At 31.3% G+C, this 23887-nt stretch overlaps 1 protein-coding gene across 2 annotated transcripts; it reads right to left on the bottom strand.

The window, feature by feature from the left end:
- Window positions 1-1321: 1321 nt before the first annotated feature.
- Window positions 1322-20055, bottom strand: LOC127721778 (angiopoietin-related protein 7-like). Of its 2 annotated transcripts, none has more exons than XM_052228570.1 (12): window positions 19666-20055; window positions 15806-15877; window positions 14324-14398; window positions 13129-13203; window positions 12720-12794; window positions 12445-12519; window positions 11583-11657; window positions 10029-10121; window positions 8986-9143; window positions 5967-6063; window positions 5056-5217; window positions 1322-2403 (listed from the first exon to the last, which is right to left on the bottom strand). In XM_052228570.1, exons 1-12 carry the CDS (start codon window positions 19907-19909, stop codon window positions 2150-2152), a joined length of 1455 nt encoding a protein of 484 aa, XP_052084530.1. In that variant the 5' UTR covers window positions 19910-20055; the 3' UTR covers window positions 1322-2149. The 2 variants fall into 2 exon arrangements, with proteins under 2 accessions (XP_052084530.1, XP_052084531.1); XM_052228571.1 differs by having other exon boundaries at window positions 15806-15874.
- Between the last annotated feature and the right edge of the window lie 3832 nt (window positions 20056-23887).

Raw genomic sequence — 23887 nt, 5'->3', positions numbered from 1 at the left:
CCATTTGTTATCTTTTGTTTTATTATATTCATTTGTCTGCAAACTGAATGGTATATCAATAATGATGTTATATACTTTTTAGTAATGCCACGAGCAAGTGTACCAAAATACCTTGTGTCTTTTTTTGTTTATATATGTTCAATGTATAATCTCCAAATAGAAACAATGTGAAATGAACGATTAACATCAACGAGATTGCAGTTGAACACAAAATCAACCAAGAATTTTCACACATGTGTAAAATTTCGTTTTCAATAATACATGTATATTCTAAGTATAAGGTTCTAATTACTTCCAAATATATGCCAAATATACATTTATTTCATAGGGTCAACAAAATATCAACCATAATGAAAGGATCTAATATTTAACAAGAATGTGTCCATAGTACACGGATGCCCAACTCGCACTATCATTTTCTATTTTCAGTGGACCGTGAAATTGGGGGTAAAAACTCTAATTTGGCATTAAAATTAGAATGATCATATCATAGGGAACATATGTACTAAATTTCAAGTTGATTGGACTTCAAGTTCATCAAAAACGACCTTGAACAAAAACTTTAACCTGAAGCGGGACAGACGGACGGATGGACGAACGGACAGACGAACGAACGGACGCACAGACCGAAAAAACATAATGCCCCTCTTCTATCGTAGGTGGGGCATAAAAACTTTAAAAGCTACGTCCTTTACAAAAATTAAGTATATATAGCTAACATACATTCTGATGCCCTGAAATGCTTCTTTTGTGTACATTTCATAGTTGAGTGACTTCAATTGTTCAGCAAGATACCTAGTTCGAATTTGCATCTTAGTATTTACGCAGCCTTTGATTCTGATGTTTAATTTTGAGCGAGGTTGAAGAAGACTTAGCAGATAAGGGAATAAAAGAGCTGGAAGATACTAAAAGGATCTTCAAACTCATAGTTTTTGACAAAGTAACAACGCCATGACAAAAACAAATAAAAACAGACCACAAGACAAAACACCGTATACAAGACAGAACAGAGAAAACTTAATAATGGGCAACACTATCCCCACAAAACAGTGTACGTGAACTTCCTTGTAAAATAAAATCCTTAATATAATCAAAATCTTCATAAATGTACTGCTATTGAATTATGGTCATCTCGCACACTAATTTTCCCCGATATTTTCCCGTATACAGTGATCTTAACTACAAGTCCTCTCGTAGAACTTCGGCCACCGCACAGCGCAAGTGAGACGGGAAAACCGTGATGAAAGAATGTAAACAAACGTGCACTGGAAAGAAAACAATTATAACTAGTTCTTAAAGTACAAATTAATACAACAACAAATTTTACATCTCTTAAGGAAAATTTAATTAACAAATGGGAATGCATGGAAAATATAACAACAGATATCATGGCTCTATCAAGTCACTCATTTGGCACAAGCTCCACGTGATCTTAATTGATTGTTTATTAATGTCACGATCCGGTAAACTTCGGCAACAAACTCGAAAGTTAATTTGCCTGCGATCAACAATCACTGAATATAATGTTATTTGTCAATAATACGTTATAGATTCGTAATAAATATGAAAAACATGCATGCAAGACTTAGTTTTGTATATATGCTAGCATTGGTTCAACAATTTCGATAACATTAAAATTACAAGAAACTCGTTTCATATGACTTTAAATTTGTGATATGATTTAATGTCTCTACAAATTGAGGTATTGAATCGTTAATACTTTAGATAAAAAATAAAGGTTATAGCAAACGCATGTTATTATTAATATTTCTTCTGATAGTATGCCCTATCATATCGACGTTTAATGGTTACGTTTTGGAAAATCGAAGAAGACTGTCAGAAATTCTTTTTTAAATTTTGATATGTACCCGCTAAATTCAAGTCACTTCATAATGCCAATTTTTCGATTTCTCTTAGTATAGATATTTTTGTAATAGGGATTGTTACATCTTCAAGTAGTTTTTGTTATCGGTTGTTGCGGACAAATGTATATACTTATATTTCATACAGAGATATTTCAAAATGAACAGATGAATTGATGAAATCTTTAAAAAATAGTTTTGTTATTAATATTGCATTTTCAAAGAAATAATGTGGCTTTATAATATTGAACACATGTAATAAGTTCCTCAGTTTCAATCATTGCTTTTTATGTCTTCCTACGAAGCATCATGGAGGTCGACTTTAATGAGTAATGGTCTCCTTTGAATTTTTCCCAGTTGACTCCCATATTTTGATCAGCTATGCCATTGGTTTTTAGGTATTCCCCGTTCAACGAGGAGTGACTGCAAGCTTTGTACCACCATGCTCCCTTGTTCCTGGCAGCGCATGTTGTGTGTCTTTGTGTGTTATCTTGATCAAAGGTACTGAACTTCAGTCCATGGTGATAATTTAAACCATCACCTGAAAGAAAGTTGACAAAAGAATTGAAATACAAATCCTGTACAATGGCAACGTGCATACGAACCTGAAAACGTGTCATTCTAATTTCTGTTCTGATGAATAATGCACCAAAGTTTTAAACGTTTGAAAGTGTGTACCATTACGACGACCATAAGATATAGAAAGGGCCTTTCAATCTAAAACGGAAAGATGGCAGATTTTGTCAGAGAAATATTACAAAAAATTATAGAAATATTCAAAAAAATTATAGAAATATTCAAAAAAATTATAGAAATATTCAAAAAATCATTTCATCATTAGCAATGTTACACGTTGATTAAACTTAAACTAGTCTCATTATTAATCAAATCTATAACAAGTAAGCAAATGTATATTTCCCACATCTTTAATCCTTCATATAATAAATTATATAATCTAAGAGGGTAAAAAACATAATCAAATAATGTTTAATGCAATGTTCAAACTGTATCTCATTCTGAAAAAAAAATACTCCTACTGTATTTGTTGAGTACACATCTAAACGTATTATTTAAAATATCTGTCAGAATAGTGATTGCATGCATTTTATTTTGACATTTTACCCCTTTAAACTACTGTCAAGTGGGACAATTTTGCTAAGGAATTATTTTCCGCTAATTTAGGAATTCTAAAAAATCGTAAAAATATCCCCCTCGAGTACATTTGTTCTCTCAAGAATATAACATAAATGGACCATTCCTCAATGTTCTAAAAGATATGTACAAAGAAGTTTTATTTGCAGTTAAAGTCACTGAAGGCATTACTAAGATGTTTCCTTCCACAGTTGGAGTAAAACAAGGCTGCATTCTAAGCCCTACCTTATTTTCTTTTTATATAAATGATTTAACCTCCATGTTTGATAACTCATGTGATCCTGTAACATTACATGACATAAAATTGTCTAGTCTTTTATATGCTGATGACTTAGTATTAATATCAGAATCTTCAGAAGGTTAACAAAATTATCTAAACAAGTTAAACACTTATTTCGAAAAATGGAACTTGACTGTCAATCTTGACAAGACGAAAACAATGATATTTAATAAAAGTGGTAAAAAACTTACTAAAGACAAGTTTGTATTGAAAAATGAAGTAATCGAATGCTGCACAGAATATAAATATTTAGGTATACTATTCAAGCCATCAGGAATTTTCACTAATGCTGTAAATCTCCTCTGTAAAAAAGCTTCAAAGGCATTGTTTTGTATTAAAAAAATCCTTTACTCAGATAGATGGATGTTTTTTCCCATATGAAACTTTTTAATTCTTGTGTTAGTCCAATATTATTGTATTGTAGTGAGATATGGTCACTAAATATTGTGAAGAACAACAAAACTCTTGAATCTCAATACTTATCAATTGAATCAGTAAAACTCCAGATCAAATTTGCGAAAAGTCTTCTTAATGTTAATTCAAAGGCAGTAAATACAGCTGTATTAGCTGAATTGGGAATGTACCCTATTGGTATACAGGCCCTTAAGCCTTCTGTAGGATTTTGGTTACATATTTTAAATTCAAATGAAAATGAGTCTTTATTATATAATGTTTATAAAGTTAACAACCAGTTAAATGATGGATTTGCTTCAAAAATTAAAATGCTACTATCAAAATTGAATTTCACTCATGTTTGGGAAAATCAATGTACCTTTTCTAAAAAACGATTACTTTTAGCCCTCGTGAAGAAGCTCAATGAAAATTACATTATATTTTGGAAAAATTGTCTCTTTAATGATGATAATTCAATAAATGGAAATAAACTAAGAACCTACAGAAAATTTAAAGTAAAGTATGAACTAGAAAAGTACCTTTTATTGAATTTAGATAAAAATGTAACAAAAAATTATGCCAAAATAAGAATAAGTAATAGTATGCTGGCTGTTGAACGCGGTAGATACAACAAAACAGCCTTGGCAAATAGAATATGTCCTTTATGCCATAAAGAGGTGGAAGATGAATACCATTTTATCATAACATGTACAGAAATTAATAAAACTAGGATCAAAATGTTTAATGAAATTTCTAGTATTGTCCCCAGTTTTAATTCAATGAGTAAAGAAAACAAATTTGATTTTATATTTTCTTGTGAAGAATGTGATATTTTACTTATCATTGTTAACAATATAAGTGAAATGTATAATGAGAGAAACAATTATAATGTCAGTATATGAACTGTGTGTGATTGGTGGCTTAACTTATAATGTTATATATAATCATAATATTTGAATTGATAATTTTATAGAGGAGGCATGCTGTCAAAAATAGTATAATACTTAATATTAATAATCTTAATTTTTTTTTCAATGCTACATGTTTGTATTGTTTAATGTCTATCGTTTTGTCATTAATATGCCTGTCTGTCTGTCTGTTTGTTTGTTTTGTTTTGGTTTTGTATTGGTTTGTTTATTTAGTAACAATCCTATTGTTTGGATTTTCAACTAATAAAATTCTTATTCTCTTATTCTTATTCTCAAGAAGATGAAAGTTCGGACAAGAAATACACAATGTTCGCAAAATTAACACCTTACTTTTGACCTAGAAATCGCGAAATTTAAACACTTTAGACTATCTATAAGTTGACAATTAACTTCGAAAAATAAAATCTTAACAATTGCAAAGATCATTAAAACAAGTTACCAGCATCTCCACTGAAATTATCAACAGATAGCGTATACTTTGATTCAGCATCACCAATAATGAACGTGGAGTACTTTGCATACGCCTTCTGGTTATCCCAAGCCATTAAGTCAATGCGTAGCTCAGTAGGGACTTGAGTTAAGATATGAATATATTTATTCCCTGAAATATGCGAAGAAATATAAATATTTTTTTTATGTTTGTTACATACTGTTAAAGTGAACAATTTCCTCTTATTTTATGTTTACCTGAAACATGTATGCAAAAAAGTAACGTGTTTGTCGATTCGATGGTATTACATTTAGTGTAGAAACTAGATTCGTGTAGGATAATTGATACTGAGACCACTAGATGTCTTTTGGTTATTTTCGTTAAATTTGTGTCTCATTGATAACATTTTCTTCTCTTTATATTCATGTGATAAGTACAATATGTCTGGAATACTATTAATAAATTACAGATCCTTACATTTTAAAATTATATACATATATATAGATGTACTGAGTGTGTTTAGTTTCCAATGCTCCCTATCAAAGGTTAGTACTTAAGTATTCTCCGTAAAAAGATTTTTGAGAGATTTATATCAATAAACATGATAAAGGATATTGTAAACTTTATTCTAGTCTAGATCGTTCGTTTTAATTTCAGTATCTGACAAAACAAATATTTGTGCTATGTGTATAAATATAAGTTTGTTTGAAACATTATATGATATGCAGTGTAAAAACAAGATAAAAGAAGGAGACATTAAAAACTCAGAAGTACGATAATTAATCAAGTACAGAGTTCTATACTAATGCACTATAATTAGGTGCATCGCAAGCGTCGCAAAACCTTTTGATTTATACAAGGCACATGTCTGTAAAAATTCATAAGAACACAGACAGTTAAATAAATCAATATGATACAACCTATCCAAAACTCTCCGTTGATGTCTCCAAAACCATCTTCATACGCCTGCCAGCCCCTGAAGAAATTTTCGCTGCCATCAAATCGCCTTTGGAACACCTAAATGTACGAATAGAGAAATAAAAATTGTTGTTTACATGTTTTTCTTGTTTAGCGGGCTGTTTAAATCTTAATCCTCATCATCATTATCATCATCATCCAAATGCACTGAACAAGATATACTGATCAAAATATAAGAGGCAGGATAGATTAGCTAACAACACGTTAAGTTTGCTGTCAAATGTCATGAAGTATAATATCATGAGTTAGTACAAAAATATATTGGAACATGTTGAATGCCAGCTGTATTGTTTGTGTATTTTTATAAAATATTTCGTTACGATCTGAATTCACAGCAGTGCACAGAAAAACAATTTAATTTGAAAAATTCAAAAGATATCAAAATACCCATACAGTACAGGTTGTTTTCAATAATGGACAAATTTCAAATGTCAGTAACATCTTGTTCAAGTACATTATACTTGTAGATAATTGTTAATTGAAAAACCTTTGATCCTATAGAATCATTCATAAGTATTTTAAGTAGATGATAGAAATCTGAAGTGTTGTTTTGCCAAGTTAATGATATACTTAGGTGAGGTTTAGAAATTTGTGTCAGATGTTCGGACTCCTTGGTTTTTTTCCTACGTTACAGGGTAACATATTTTGCCCCATAACACCTATTTTTCTTTTCATATAAGACTTCAATAGCTCATAAAAGGTCATTTACCAAAATTTAAGTAGATCCTAGATTTCTTTTCTTTCGATTTGAGACCCAAAAAATACCAATGCAAATACAAGGTAAAAGTCCGAATCAGCCTTTTCCCGCAATTTTTTAAAACTCAAATATCTCGAAAAGGAGGTCCATAGCCTATCAATATATTTTAGCTTATTTTGTTCCTTAACTAATGCTCTTCTGACTTATAGTATCAATTTTAACTTCTAGATTTTTTTAATTTTTTTAATTTCACCTAAGTTAGGCTAAGTACATCCTTAAGTTGAAGATTGATTTAGTGGTCTGCATCAACATATTTATCTATACCCATGATATCACGTAGTAACAAAATATATAGCAATTAGACATTTATTTTTTCATTTTCGTTTCAATGATCATAATTAGTCGTTTTCATAATTGATTATATTGTTGAATGAAACCTACAAACCATATACTAGGTATAAACAATAAACGGTTTTTTTTCTGAAAACCTGAAATTGGTTTAAAATTAGACAACGCTTGAAAAGAGAGGCATAAGATACAAAAGGCACATCCAAACTAACAAGTCGCAAACAAACTGACAAAACCATGGCAAAAAAAAAGGAGAAAAAGACAAAAAGACAAAACACAACATAGAAAACTAAAAATACACAGTAGATTGAACTAAATACATTCCATTATAAAATTGTAATCTCGGAACATGAGTACCAACAGTACAATGCGTTTACGTTGCACGGGATGAGTTTTCAAACATAAACAAGTGACAATCTTTAACAGATACAAATGAGATATATAGCCAGGTGGCATCCGGCTGTTTTCTTCTCTTCGGTCGTGGTGTTGTCTCTTTGACACATTCACCATTTCCACTCTCAATTTTATGTTGTATATAAACAATGCAAACTGCATTTATTACTTCCGATTTTAGAATTTTTTTTTTGTCATGGTTTAAGCGTGAATTTGAATACATTTAGATGCATAACCATTTAGATAATCACCTTCTTTGCAATTCGTAGCCGATTAATACAGTACGCTACTTGTGCAATTTTTGTTTTCAACATGTGGATTGTTTAATCTCAAAATTCAAATATAACGTCAAGTTCTTTATCTTTCTTACGTTCCGAAACAATCAACCATATTGACGTCTCATAACAAAAACATCTAATTGAAGATCATTGAAAACGAGATAAAGTTCGCCTGAAAATCACTAAAGAAAGAGATAAACCGAATCTAGTGAAATCTAATCGTTCAGAATTTTCCATGGTCATGACTGTGTAAATGTAAATGCTCGGACTGAAATATTGTATCATAATCAATGCCGTGACAAAATCTTATATATTCAAAAAACCGATACAGTTATAGGCCAATCAAAAACCCTAAGTGGTAAAAAAAAACTCAAAAAAAAAAAAAAAATCAGATAATACCATGAAAAAAAAAAAACGACGAAAAGACAAAATTTGTAAAACAGTTCACCAACATAAATACCCAGAACAAAATGACCAATTAGTACCCTACAAAAGATCGTGGTAGATTTAGAAGTGTTGGGAAGGCCAGCATTCCATACTCCTCCTGTGGAACCGTTGTATAACTAAGTTCCGTTGAAAAAACGTTGTATCCGGTAATTTGAAACATTGATGGATTGCGTAACGTCGCTATTGTCTTATTCTAAAACATCAAGGAAATTTTTAAACTATTTGTCATGAAAATAACTTAACCAATCACTTAACCGAACGAGAGTTTTGAAATCAAAACAGTTTTCAAGAGTAAATGATAGACAATACTGCTACCAGTAAAATAAACATAGACATTGAAAACTTTGTATTATGTAACATTGGAACCTAGAACAAAAACATACTAATCCTTAAGGGGTGAACTGAAACTCTCCGGAATGTTGAGCTGTCTTTCCCCACTAGTAGCCCCCATCGTGTTGTTCATGAGTCAAAGATGTATTTGGTGAGAAGTCGCTTTCAGTGATGTCACCATCAAGAACTGAATAAAGGCTATGCTAAGTAGAAAATATGCATTGTAGAACCATTGATACATGTACGTTTTATGCCGTTATGACTTTAAACCTTCGAAAATGAGAAAATATTTTTTCTTAATTTTCTTTGTCTGAAAACATGGTAGACTTACTAGTTCTACATGTAAACTATATGTGTCGAATAAATATCTACGCGGAAGAATAAATTCTCTGCTTATACATTCCCTGTCGTCATATCACAGTATACATCTAGTATCGTTGTATCTTCTAGGCTACATGTAATACTTACAACCCAGCCTCCTCCGTCTGTTGTCATATCACAGTATACATCAAGTGTCGTTGTATCATCAGGACTAATACTGTATACCCCATCAGTCAAGCTACCATTCTGTTTCCACGCTAGACAATCCCGCAGTGTGTAGTCTATCTCTGTAGGTTGTGTTGGTTCTAGCAATTGATAATTTAGGTGTTGGTGATATAATGTATATTGAAAATCTAACATTTTTTCTTTGTGTTTTTTCCATAAAATCGACGGGGAAAGCTACATTTCCCCCGAAGTTTAAGAAATTAAGTCTGGTGTCTGGTCTTCAATAATGATAACACAATTTAATAAAAGTTAACGTTCGGTTTGAAATAATGAACAAAGAGTTATGCTGACAGTTATCGTTTTTTTTTAAATCGTAAACACTCCTTGATTCCAAATTCCTAATTATACACATAAACACATATCAATAAATAATACGAGAGGCGAAATATACCAAAAATAATATTTAAAATTCCAAGTCGAAAACGAACCGAAAAAGCCACGTCAAACTGGAAAAGGACAAAAAAAATAAAGAAACAAAGGTTCACAAAGAAAACTAAAGTATGATCAACACGAACCCTACCTGAACCATCCCTATCAATATCAATACATATCTCATAAATCTCATCAATGATACCAGGCTTTTAATGTTGAACACCAGACGTGTGTTTCGTCTACCTAAGACCTAAGACCAAATCCTAATCAATGGCGCTCAAATTGAAAAATGGGACGCCAAACTAAAGACGAAGTTGAAAAGCATTAAAAACAGGTAATTCTAAAAATGAACTTCTAGGACTTTTTTTTTGTTTTTGGCAGAAACCAAGTTTGTCTGCAATTTTGGTACACTTTAAAGTAACTTATTTTATTCTAATTTTTATTATAATAAGTATGTTAGTCTTTCATTGCGTGATGAGCTTTTAAAGTAACCGCAGTAACACAATAATTTTGATAAATGATATATATACCAAAGTTTCATTACGGAAACAAAGATATGCTGTTTCATTTTATGACTAATACACAGTTTTTACCTGTCATGTTGAAAGTTTCGTTCCGCACACACATGTCAGTAGCTGCTAAGACTTTCAATATATCGTATCTCATTTTCTGAAAGGACTTGAGATCTAAAAGATAGATTTAATGAGTGATGAAATTGAGCATGTTATCTATTCAAAAAACACTTAAAACCTTAAAGACCTATAAAAATTGGGTCAAGTCAATTGCAAGTATACTAACAGGTAATTGCATGTACATTGTATACATATATATATATATATAAAAATTGTTGAGTTAGATTGCTGACAAATAACAAATACATTGTGTATTAAATAATAATATAACATCTTCACACGCTTAAAACACATGTCTTATGTCTATCTCTAGATTCGCCTTACGTGACAAGGTAACACTACGACTATTGAAGTTATATTTTTATATAGCGGATGTGGTCGTGTGGTCTAGAGCGCTGGACATGAGGCTAAGCGATTGGTGCTGTAGTGTATCAAAGGTGTGAGTTCGAATCCCGTTGAGGGACAAAAATTTGTCAGCATAAAAGTCTAATTCTAACACTGTTGGGTGTAATTTTCAGACTTATATATATATATATATATATATATATATATGTTTGAAAAAAATAAGTATATATATTTTACTTATTTAGATAACCATCAGGTTCGATTAATAACAAATTTCGGCAATCATGCAAATCGTCTCATGTAAATGCGATAGATGAACAAATTTAAGAAACATACTGTCAGAAAAAAAAACAACATCTCAAATGACCACATTGATAACTCTAACCCGAGAAACGGTCAAGTGCTTGTCCCATACTATAAAACTTCTCAGTAATTGTATTTTGTCATATCCTAATGCTTTAATTAATTGGAGGATGTAGTGTTGATTGCAGATCTATGATGTAATTTTAATTTTTCGACTGAGGCGATTCAGAGCCTGACCTAGTTTTTTGGTACTGTTTTATAATCTCAAAAGATTGCTTTTTGGTGTTGTATTGGGTTATGTCAAATTGAATAATACCTACATCTCATTGCGTTAAGGTTAAGCAACCAACAATCAATCAGTCATTGCGTTATTTACACATATATCAAGTTCCTGCAATGTTTCCCTATTGTATACGTTATATACATGCAACAATATTACCCCTAACAATATCATATATTAATCTCGTTGGTAGCTCCTTGAGAACATATATACTCGCTCGGCGATTTTTAATTTGAAAAGGCAAAGTCTAACTAGGGAATACATATACAAAATATCATTTACCAGAGGTGATAAATTATCATTATTCTCATGCAATTTCCCACCATATTAATTCGGAACATCCCACTAACCCATATTTCATAATATCTGTATTATTGATTTTGTTTATATCAAAAAAGAATCATATTCTACCACTTTTACGCGTTCACTACAATAAGAATTTTGTCCTGATACATATAGTTCTGAATTTTAAAATGCTCGGTTAATCTCACAATTTACATTTGAACATTTGAAAATTTGGCTATCTTGAATGGATAAATATCGTGATCAGCAGGATGCCGTTGTTTCAGTGCGAATTTTATAAATACCTTTTTGACTTTTCATCCGAAACTCTTGGTTCTGTATCTGACTTTCATTTCTCCACTGTTGTATGATTCTTGTTTCTGTACAAAAGAAATGTTGATAAATTAAATACTTGCATATCTAGAATTATTACTCAAATTCTATAAATATAAACAAAAAATCCAATAGAATGGGAAAATGATGAACTTTTTCTTACAATCAGCAATATTTGGAGTAGGGGCCCTTATTCGACCCAAATATTAGTGCAATTTGAAAACTTACTATACATATTCTTGATTCTATCATAACAACACTAAGGTACAAGGTGTTCAGAAAATGAAAACAAATTTCACATTTAACAAGTTACCATGGCAACAAACCATGACAAAATTTGTATATTCTGAAAAAGTTATAAATTTTCCATGTTTTACATCAACTTTTAAATATAAACTAGATTGGAAAAGTATGTGCGGGCCCAAGAAACAGCTTTATATTTAGTGCGATTATGTCAATAGTAATAATAAAGCTTCTCTTAAATTATATTGTTATTATTTTGTTGATGTCACTATTGTTATTTTCATTATAGCAGGCAGGTTCTTTTTACATTGAAATATTTATTATTGTTCACCGACGAAGGTTGTATATTTTTCAATGTCTAAACTGTTTGACTGCACTATTTTCTTCATAGAAAAAGTCATCGAAGATCTTATAATATACTCGAATCTCTTTTTTACAGAAAAACAAAAAAATGCACAATATTATTCTGATATTTCAATATTAACAAATATTGAAATGAATAAAGATGAAATTTAAACATATTTATATTAAAAAAATCTACTTCTTTTTTTCACCAGCCATGAAACTGTTTTGCATGTCCGTTCTACATACCATTTAAGTTATTTTTTCTCATTTCTGTACGAAATTCCGACATTTGGTTTCTTGATTCGATCATGCTTAAATGCGCTAAAAAATAAAACAATCGACCAATTAATATTGATAAAAATGCCCTTTGATCAACAAATAATCCAATAAATACATATTGCAAGAAATTTTTCATAAGTGCATGTCTTTTGATCTAATTTATTTTATATGTTCCATATTTAGTTAATTTTATGATTTTTTCGACTGTCACGAAACTGCCATACATTTTTGGTCCTACATACCAGCGTTACTGCTTTCACGGAATTCTGTATTCAGTTCCGACATTTGTTTTCCTGTTTCTATCATATTAGAAAGCTCTGAAAATTAAATAAATAAAACAAACAATAGCTTTGATAAATATGCCCTTTGTTCGACAAATTATCAATAAATTACATATTGCAAGTTCTTTGGTTTAAAGGTTTTTCTTTTTTCTCAATATTAGAAAGAATTATTGACTAATATATTGTACATGTTGTATATGGTCCATCTTGATTTGGTATAAAAAAAAAGATATGTATAATTGACAGGTAAAAAAAATTGTACAGTATGTTTTAACATATAAGTTAAGGTTAAAACGGTGTGAATATGATCGATAAAATATAAATTGTGACTATGGAGACTTAAACTATTGACCACACAATGTAGGCTTACCTTGTTCACTTTTTTGACGTATATCATTAAGTAGTTGCATAGTCGCATCAAAAGACGTCTCCACAATCAAAAGCTCTTCAAGTAAAGAGACAAAAACAGCATCATGAAAATGAAATATTTCAAGACATTGTGGTTACCTGTAGAGCTTTGATATTATAAATTGTTTTCAATTTCTGTTGCAATTTTCAAATATTGTGAAGACTTATTTGGAAAGACTATATGCTGACCTCAGGATGTCCATTTGTTATGTGTGTCATTATGTTGCTGTCGAAGTGACGTTTATCTCCACGCAGCCCTTTATTTATGATAAAAATTTACAAAATTGAACCATATAAAATGTTGTCTATCATGTATATCATGTAAAATGTATCTGAAGATTTAATGTGTTTGATTTATACATGTATGATAGTCTACAGTGAGTGACCGGACTAAAAGATAAAAATTAGAGAAAACGAATATAAAAGAATAGAAAATATTGAGGAGCAAAGTTATAAAGAATACATAAATAATGGGTAAAAATAAAAAAAAAATAATAAAAAAAAAAAAAAAAAAAAGAAATGGAGACCCCGAAGCCTACTTCAGCTCATATATATATATATACAGTCTTTAGATCCGCAAATATGATATTACACAATTCATGTAATTGTAAGGCTTGAACTAGCTAAAAATAATATCCGGCAATCTCCCGAATGTGACCGTCCGTATCAGACATATCACCGCGTTTGTACTTACATGAGCAACACGACGGGTGCCACATGTGGAGCAGAACCTGCTCACTCGTTCGGAGCACCTGAGATCATCCCCAGTTTTTGTTATGGTTTGTGTTGCTCAGTCTATGGTTTTCTATGTTGTGTTTTGTATACTGTTGTTTGTCTTTTTCGTTTATAGCCATGGCGTTGTCAGTATAATTTCGACTTGTGAGTTTAAATGTCCCTTTGGTATCCTTCGCCTCTCTCTTTTCTTCTTTTTACATATATTTCAGATATTGTCTTTCTGTTATACAAATTTCTTCAGTCGAAAATTTGTGTATACGTGTAATTATTTGATACTGACAGATCCTGTCCTATTCGATGGTTCGAAAATGTGACATGAAATGCTTACCCTTCCAAGAGCAACTGATTTCACTCATCAATTTTCAATAGGGTTAGTGGCTATCAAAACAAGTAAAAACTTTGATATGAATATAAAGAAATACCTTTCAGCGAAGTGTTTTTAATATCCGTCAGATAGTTAATTAATTCTTTTCTCATATCGTGAATAACCATAAGATCTAAAAAGAAAAGTACATCGTGAATGTATATCAATTTCAATTTAAATGTGTTACACACAAACACAGCCACAACAACAGAACACATTTATGTATTATGTGTATAAAATAAAATTGAGAATGGAAATGGGGAATATGTTAAAGAGACAACAACCCGACCAAAGAGCAGACAACAGCCAAAGGCCACCAATGGGTCTTCAACGCAACGAGAAAATCCCGCACCCGGAGGTGATCCTCAGCTAGCCCCTAAATAAAATTGTGTACTAGTTCAGTGAAAATGGACGTGACACTTAACTCCAAAACATATAACTGAACTAAAGATTAAAAAAACATACAAGACTAACAAAGAACAGAGGCTCCTGACTTAGGACAGGCGCAAAAATGCGGCGGGGTTAAACATGTTTTGTGAGATCTCAACCCTCCCTCTATACCTCTAGCCAATGTAGAATAAAGAAACCCATAGCAATACGCACAGTAAAACTCAGTTCAAAAGAAGTCCGAGTCCGATGTCAGAATAGGTAACAAAAGAAACTAAGCAAAATGACAATGATACATAAATGAACAAAGGACTACTAGCTCCATACCTCAATTAAACTGATTGAAAGATTATGTTTTCATTATTTGAAAATCAAGTACAATACCGTATTCATATGATATCATAGTTAAAGAGAAAGTGCTTTTGGGCATGATTATTGTATACAGATGAAATAAACACTGGATATTTCATGCGTCAGAATAGCTTTTGATGACCAACCTCCATCATAAACGCATAAACAATATTTGTTTAAAACCATGGATACAGATATGGAGATGTGGTAGAAATGTTCAGAATTGTCATTGTATCGTAACAGTGAAGGAACATGTTGGTAGTCGATTAAATAAACAGAAGGTGACCGTATCAAATTCTCTTTGACATACAAATCCACCCGCATGGAAGTTATGTGATTCGCTTGGTTACACTTTTTGTCCTTTTAGTTTAATAACCTTCTAATATTTTAAAAACGTTTTGGATTTTCAAATATTTTGGCCTCGGGCATCACTGAAGAGACGCATGTGGCAGATGCTTTCGACTTCAATCTAAATTGACTAGGATTGCCAGTTTTTCCACCGAAGATCGGTGGTTCTTCCTTCCGGTCACTCCGGCTTCCTCCACAAATAAAAAACTGACCGCCACCAAACAGCACAATAGTGCTGAAAGTGGCGTTAAACACCAACCAACCAATCAATCAATCAATCAATCACCGAAGAGACATTTATTGTCGAAATGCGCATCTGGTGGAGAAAAATTTGGACCGTTATAGTTATCATTTTGTAAATTGAAAAATACATATCTTCTATCAGATTTGCAGCATAGCCAGACAGTCAAGATTAAGATTACTTATATTTTATTTTATTTCATGTCTACATTACCTTCTTTAGTCTTGTTCACGTCTTCAATTACACTGGAAATTCGATTTTCTTCCTGTTGACTGGCACCCACTATTGAAAAATAGAATTTTTGTTAAAGGTCGACTCTACGAAAAACGCTTTTATTCGTGTGTTTTCGGTAACATGATGTCTACATGTATAGATGACAAAGTCCTCGCAAAATTAAAATTAAGATTCAATATCCTTTAGAATTCAAAATCGATAACTTTCTAAGCATTTTCTACCATTTAGAAATTATTAACCTTTTTTTTAATGTGATGACCAAACGCTATTGTTTCGCGTGACCTTTGGACCTAAGGAGGGTATCCTACTGGAGCCCCATATTTAATTCAGGTCAAATAAAACTATTATGGTCATTTTCATTGTGACGTTTTGTGACATTTAAGCATATTTAAACCACGACATAACAACAAATATATAATAAACACTTATCCAGACTAAATTACAGATGTAGCTCTGAACTTATTTTTTTACACAAGATTGACATTTTGTTGATAATCATTTAGTTCATGTACAGTTATGTGTGTGTGAATAAAATATATTGCATGATATATGCTGGCTACAAACATATCAAAATGCATTTCTTACAACAAATGTCAAACATTTATGTCGTTTCGCATACTTGTTGTACTTAGCTCCTATATTTTCCCGATATACTGCTTAATATAAAAATAAGGAGATGAGGTATAATTGCCAATGAGACAACTATCCACCAACGTTCAAATAAGGTGGATGTAAGTAATTATAGTCAACAGTACTGCCTTCAACAATGAGAAAAACCCATATTGTATAGTCGGCTATAAAAGGCCCAGACATGAAAAATATGAAACAATTCAATTGAGAAAACTAACGGCCTAATTTATATCAAAATAATTAACGAAAAACAAATACGACAGACATGAACCAACGACAACCACTGAACTACAGGCTCCTGACTTGGACAGGCACACAAAGAATGCCCTAACCTAGGACAGTGGTGTAACAGCACAACATAAGAACATAAGAACATCAGATCGATACAAAGCAGAAAAACATCAACCATAAACACAGACCGGATGTGGCAGGGAATTTATCCATCCCTCATCCCTAACAACAAAAAGGACACTAAGTACAGATCTAAGAGTACTCGCAGTTACTGACAGCTAGTTCAAAGCCAATAGCAACTTATAAAAAAAATCATGTATCTAAGACTAAAATATCAATCAGTACACATTCAACATCCAATGGATTTAGTGTAAAGAGGTCATTTACAGTCAAAGAAAAACATGACCTTGTGAAATGTCAAAATGACAAACGATCGACAGATTGTTGTACCGTTAAAGTTCATATTTGTATAACAAAACAATTAGTATATATACCGATAAAAACAATATTCAAAGATCTAATTACAGTGTTGAATTGGTAACATTTTATAATAAGTTTATTTAAATGAATTGATAACCTTCCCCGGATCGTATATAAATTTCCGGGCTCGGTAAACAACATCACCGTAAAATTTAGGATGTGCTATTCCGTCTGAAATAAGTTTTAAATAAGTGATAACGAAATTCCTGACTTAATAATTTACCAGTAATACATAGATTACGCTCATTGAAATCCAAAACGTCACTTCAGACACGGGCATAACGAACGAGCTGGGATATTTTAACACCGTTAAATGATGCCAGAGGAACATCACCGTCCAAAAAAGGAAAATTAACAATAGGGAAAGAAGAATCATCCCTTTTATCGTAAATTCTGGTGTAAAACTGAAATATCTAAATCTAGGAAAGGACACTTATTGCTGTTAATATTTGATTTAGTTAAAGTAAGTTGCTGTGGGTAAATTTCGGCAGTATATTTAGAGAATTCTTGATTATTTAACGAAAAAGATATCATCAAGATAACGGTAAGTGTTGTTGAATTATCAATTAAAAGGAATTTAGAAGGGGTTTTACTGAGTTTGGCCATAAACTGTACAGGAACAAGTCTGCTATCAAAGGGGCACAATTGGTGCCCATAGGAATACCTACAATTTGTCAATAAACTTTATTGCCGGAACGTACATAAATATTGTCAAGGAGAAAATTTATGGCTGTAGTCATCTCATCACACCTCTAGTGAGTATATCTACATGTAGCATAGTTACCTTTCTCGTTTGAGGAAAAGGCTTTATATGAGTTGCAGCAAATACATTTGCAATGAGATTTATCGAACGAACATTTAATTAAATATGAAAACTTTTGTTTGATAAGATTGTGTGGAAGTGTAGTGTAAAGAGTAGAAAAGTCAAAACTGTCAACCGAATCAAAAGGACCATCAAAAGCACGTAATTTATCTAAAACATCCAAAGAATTTTTTACACTCCAAAAATGGTTAATTCCGCTATTTTCATATGTTTTATTACAAAAAATAATGATCAGTTTTTTGATAGTAGTAAAGGAACTCGTTATAAGCTCTTAAATTCTAGTAGTAGAACACTTACTAGAGGCCGAGATGAAACGATATGTTACGGGTTTTTTGTGTAGTTTAGTCTTGTGCGGACGAAACGCGCGTCTTGCGTATTAAATTTTAAACCTGGTACCTTTTGTTAGCTATTATTCGTATGTTTCTCTGTCCTATATGTTCTCCCATTTATTTGTAATGTAGTCCTGACATGTAATGTTGTCATTTTAATGTTATATTTAACATTGCCATAAAAGCGGGAGGTTTGGCTAGCCACAAAACCAGGTTCAATCCACCATTTTTTTCTTAAAAATGTCCTGTACCAAGTCAGGAAAATGGCCATTATTATCGTATAGTTTGTTTCAGTGTGTGTTACATTTTAATGTTGTGTTTCTGTTGTGTCGTAGTTCTCCTCTTATATTTGATGTGTTTCCCTCAGTTTAAGTTTGTAACCCGGATTTATTTTTTTCTCAATCGAGTTATGAATTTCGAACAGTGGTATACTACTGTTGCCTTTATTTAGGTAACCAATACATAGTGGGGACCTTCAAATGTTTAGAAGATGCCTTAGGCTGAGCTGTGGTTGTGACATGATTATTTACTATATGACTCTCTGTGAAGCGTACGGCCTTGAATGTACTGTAAATTCAGAAATTATTGCGTGCATTTATTATTGCGATTTTTGAAAAATGAACAAAAGTGGTAGATTAATTATTGCGATTTCGGGAAAATCTGTATACAGATATATGTACTAAATATCAGAATGCGAGTTCTTATTATTGCGATCATCACCAAGTCGCATTATTCGCATTAATAAAAACCTCGCAATAATTTTGAATTTACAGTAGCTGAATGTATAATTTCATTCTTAAGGATATAAGTTTGGGAATAAAAGTAGAAATGGGGTAAACGTTAGTGAATCAAATAATCAAAGGAATCTAGAAAGTAAGAAACAGTCATGAACAATAGAGGTATATATACAATATTTCAGGCATATCATGGATCCAAGTCTAAGAAAGTTGTGATTATATTTAAAAGAAATTATCCAAGATATTCAATCATCACGAAATTCTCAAAATAAAAAAGGTATGAATATACAAAAAATTCCAACGAATGACGAGGTTTCTTGTTTAGTTCAGGAATTATTTATCAGGAGCTTCATTTGAATGTTAACTGCATATAACAGCTGTAATAACTTACAATTAGTTCATCATTACGGAAAAATGAAACGTACATTGACTGCAAGTGCTGATCTTTTTGTGTTTCAATAATAAATCTTCAATAGTATCTTTTAACGCAGTATATAGAAACTATTTCGATATGATTATCCAAATTTAACATTATTTGCTAAATATTGAAATATGTTTTATGTGTGATTGGATTAAAATATGTACTATGCAAGGTAATAAAATACTTACAACTTGACTGAACATTTCCGTCGTTTTGTTTTTTTCCTAAATTAAAGAAGAGATAACAAAATCCAACAGTAATAAAACAACCAACTAACAAACCACCAACAGCGCACAGAAACGAACGGTATTTAGTCCAGAAAGATTCTCTTTTAAACACACGGTCGAACATAGTCATAGATTCTACAGTGTTGTTCCCATTTGTTTCTTCAAGTGCAGAATCTTGATTTTCTCTGTAAAGCGGATTGTCCATGTTTTGTAGCACATATATATTCTAAACCATGTCTTGAATTTACGAACTATTTTTGAAGATATTGCTTATGCAAAACACTTATAATAAAGTAAATTGCAATGAAGTAGTATTAGTTCTCAACTTCATACTTAACAATTCAGTGTACGACTTAATTTTGTCAATTATATTGAAGTACGTAATTGTACTTTATTTGTCAGGATCAATTTGGAAATTCCATGTTGTATGACATCTTCTACTTTGGTAATGTTTGAATCACACATAATAGGATTGGTACATACAATGAATGTGTACATGGTGTATATGAATATAATTCTTCTTTTCCTATTTAGTGGTTACAGTAACGAGGGTCTGGATGGAGTTCCTTCATTTATTTATTCTTTAATTTGTTATACTATTATTTTCTATTCTTTTTTTTTTTGCCTATTTTTATCAATTCTGTATTATTTTAGCCATTTATTCTGCACTTTTGGCCCATTATTCTCTATAACGTAAACCTCGTTCAGACCATCAGTCATACTGCATGTTTATTTTGATCAAAATAATCAAAAATGAATATTCAAATGAAAATGTTTTTTTTTCTTAATTTTTATTTTAGAAGCTTGCCTAACCTCTGCAACTAATGTCAACTACTCTCATTTTCTCAAAGAATTCTTCTAGTGAACGATTTTGACTCCTATATCAACAGGAATACTTGAAAATAAATTCGACAAATGTATCCGCTTTAATTCTACTTATGTTTACATTATATACCGATATTTCAAAAAACTCATTCCATGGTTCAATATTAATAAATACTGTTAAATTGGAAAAACACAACAAAAAATGATACGTCATAAAGTTGCTTTCATCAAATAGTAATCAGATTATGTATATAGCTGTAATGATAGTAACTTGATAGTAACTTGATGTAAAATATGGAAATATAAAAATTTTAATTCTTAGAAAATGTAGTATAAAACTTATTTAAATTTCTCAATATTTTTTTTATAGCAAATTGCAAAACTTATCATCTTAAGGTTCGTGTTATTTCTAATAACATGGTTATATCTCAGCCCATAGAATAACGTTTTTGTACGTTTGAATTCTGTTTATTACATAAGAATATATTAAAATTAAATCATTCCAAAAAATCCATTTTGTTTAAATCAACATTTGTTTTGTTTTTATAATATACACGAACTCTGACTATTTATTTCATACTTTGTGGTCTACAATCAAAAGGTTACATCATAGGTTTCTATGTTAAATCTTATTTCTTTTTTTTTTTTTAGATCAAAACAAAGACATGTGCTTTGAATGTTTGCGTCATTGTATCAATGATTGAACTTATACGTACACTTCTATATGAAAATGAACTTAACCTACCAGCAAACAAAATTGGATTTTAGTCACGTTTGATCTCACACGATTGTTTAACCATGTTAAATGCCTGAATATATATATGACATAGATTCCAATTTCAATTAAAAAAAAATGTTATATATATATTATAAACAAGTAATACAGTCACCTTTATATGTTATGTTATTACATAAACTAACAGGAGTTTTTAGCCAGAAAGGTCTTTATTGTTGTTATTTGTTTTAATTTGTATTTATAATTTAAAATTTATTTTTTATTTTCATGCTTTGCTGATCAGCAGGTGTGCATTTTTGCACAGACATACATGAGTTATAAGATTTGTTAAGTAGGTAATTCATGATTCTCGAAGCCTCTCTGTTTTGTTGTGAAAGTCACCATGCGAAAAGCACGACAAGCTTTAATCATCTACGAATAAATATATAAACTGATATAAAACAATTTTTAAAGCTATTAAGTGATAGCTTTGACCTATAATGGTTTACTTTACCAATTGTGACTTGGATGGAGAGTTGTCTCACTGGCACTCATACCACATCTTCTTATATCTACATATAAAAATTTTTATTGGTGTCCCTAAATATTAAAATATGTATAGTCGAAAGGTACAATGAAAAAAGGAGATTCAAAGATCATGTATTTTACTATTGTATTGATCGGAAGACTGTAAGACTGTTTATACTTACTCCATTAGGTATTTGATACCTCAACAAATGAGCTGCGTCGGATAGAAATCGACCTTATGCAAGTGCACGTTGACATGTACATGTGTAAGACTATGATTGATTATATAACATTCAAATACGAAATAAAAGATGAATTTTGAACTGCTTTGTAGGGTTCTTATGACAACTCAATTTCCAAACAGTTACAGGCTTTCCGTGGAGATTTTTTCAACCCGAAATAGGTTTACAGATATATTCGAATTCATTTGCATAAGGTCGATTTCTATCCGACGCAGCTCATTAATGAAATTTACATAGATCATGTATAATGAAGTTAATAATTAGAGTTCGTATATATCATATAAAACAAACACCAAGAACAAAAATGACGATTTTCAAAAAAATATTTTTAGGAAATTTTATGTGAACGTGTATTATATGAGTAACATTAAACCTAGTTCCATTGATTGAATTATTGACTAAATGTTGGTTTCTTATCTTCCAAGGCAAATAATGCATGTATGTTCAGGACGTGAACAAATTACTAATAAATACAATAGTTAGGTCCTGTTATAGCGAACTCCAGGATGACGGACAGGGACATTTGGACTGCCACTGGAAAATGAGGCCCTATTGGATAGGAACAGACATTTTCCCTTGCAAATAGGCCTCCTACAGACCCATCAAAGAGTTCTTAGCGTGCAAATAGCGTGGCACTCTCTCTACACGGGGCTTCAGAATTAACGTCCTCGTTCATGCGCACTTGTACATCACGCACAGCCAAACGAACGACCCACTTTGGCAAAGGTTTTACTTCCGGTCGAAAGAAAACTAAGAGTGACCATATTTCTATTCCCCAGTCACTCTTGGGGGCTACCTAGTAACACAGCCTATATTGTATTGATAGCTTTCTAACAAATGAGATTAAGATAACGCTTGATATCAACTGGAATTTTAACTTATAAAAATAAATTAGACTTTTAAGTACTGAAATTAAACATCAGGACTAGATATCAAAAGGAATATCTAATTTTCATGAGTTGTAAAACCTATTACTCGTATGGTAAAAAGAAAAACCATTGTAAATTATTTTCGATTTTGCAAGCTTCACCTCAAATATAAGTCGGCTTACGGTTTACGGAATCCTTAACCAGGAACCACAAGTACTGTTAGTTTAGACGTTTTCAAGTTTTTTCTTCGTTCCAAAATGGAATCAAATTTAACAGAACGATTATAATCAGGTGAAGCATGAGAGTATTATGTATATTATTATTATAATTCAAAACTAAATAGAGAGGCGTCCTGCTTAAAAGAAGGTTAAAACTTTTGTTCTTATGTTACCGCCCACTTTAAATTCAGCTTAAACAAGAGATGAAAGGTTCCTGACTTAAAGTGTAAATGACTTGTAAGCAATGCCAAAGGGAGGGAATCGACTTTCATGACAGGAGTTGACTTAATAAATTAAACTCTTGTTTACAATGCATAACATGAGAAATACAAATTACTATATTTAACTTTGATTTTCATCCTATTTTTACACTTTGATTCATATTTTCACATGTCAGTTAACATATGTATCACACATTTATTGTTTGAATGAAAACTCCAATCAGTAAAACTAGAAATTAAAAAATAAAACGTAGTTGCTTGTCCAGCTTTATAATTAAAAAACTAAATTAAATATGTCTCATATATAAAAATAAGGGTAGCAAGTCATTTCGTACCATAGCCATTTCGTACCTCTGCCATTTCGAACCTAACATTTACCATTTCGTACCCACGATAAAAACCATTTCGTACCCATGATAAAAACCATTTGTACCCTATGGGCCAAATTCATCTACCGTTTCGTACCTCATGGACTATATGCATGTTTACCATTTCGTATCATATATTTGCAGAAGTTCTAATTTGTTTTAAGATATAAAAAGGTTTTGAGATGATTTTTTGTTTA

Source organism: Mytilus californianus, unplaced genomic scaffold (genome assembly GCF_021869535.1).
Source record: "Mytilus californianus isolate M0D057914Y unplaced genomic scaffold, xbMytCali1.0.p SCAF_12, whole genome shotgun sequence".
NCBI lineage: Eukaryota > Metazoa > Mollusca > Bivalvia > Mytilida > Mytilidae > Mytilus > Mytilus californianus.
The sequence above is the reverse complement of the archived record's forward strand: the minus strand, read 5'-3'. Positions and strand labels throughout refer to the sequence as shown.

What these genes read in the sequence shown, in the direction of transcription:
- LOC127721778 (XM_052228570.1), bottom strand. Translation starts at nt 19,909, where the DNA reads ATGGACAATCCGCTTTACAGAGAAAATCAAGATTCTGCACTTGAAGAA. An exon ending in CGTGAACAAGACTAAAGAAG is followed by an intron (nt 14,399 to 15,805) that starts GTAATGTAGACA and finishes TTTTCTTTTTAG; the next exon opens with ATCTTATGGTTATTCACGAT. An exon ending in ACGTCAAAAAAGTGAACAAG is followed by an intron (nt 12,795 to 13,128) that starts GTAAGCCTACAT and finishes TTTAATTTTCAG; the next exon opens with AGCTTTCTAATATGATAGAA.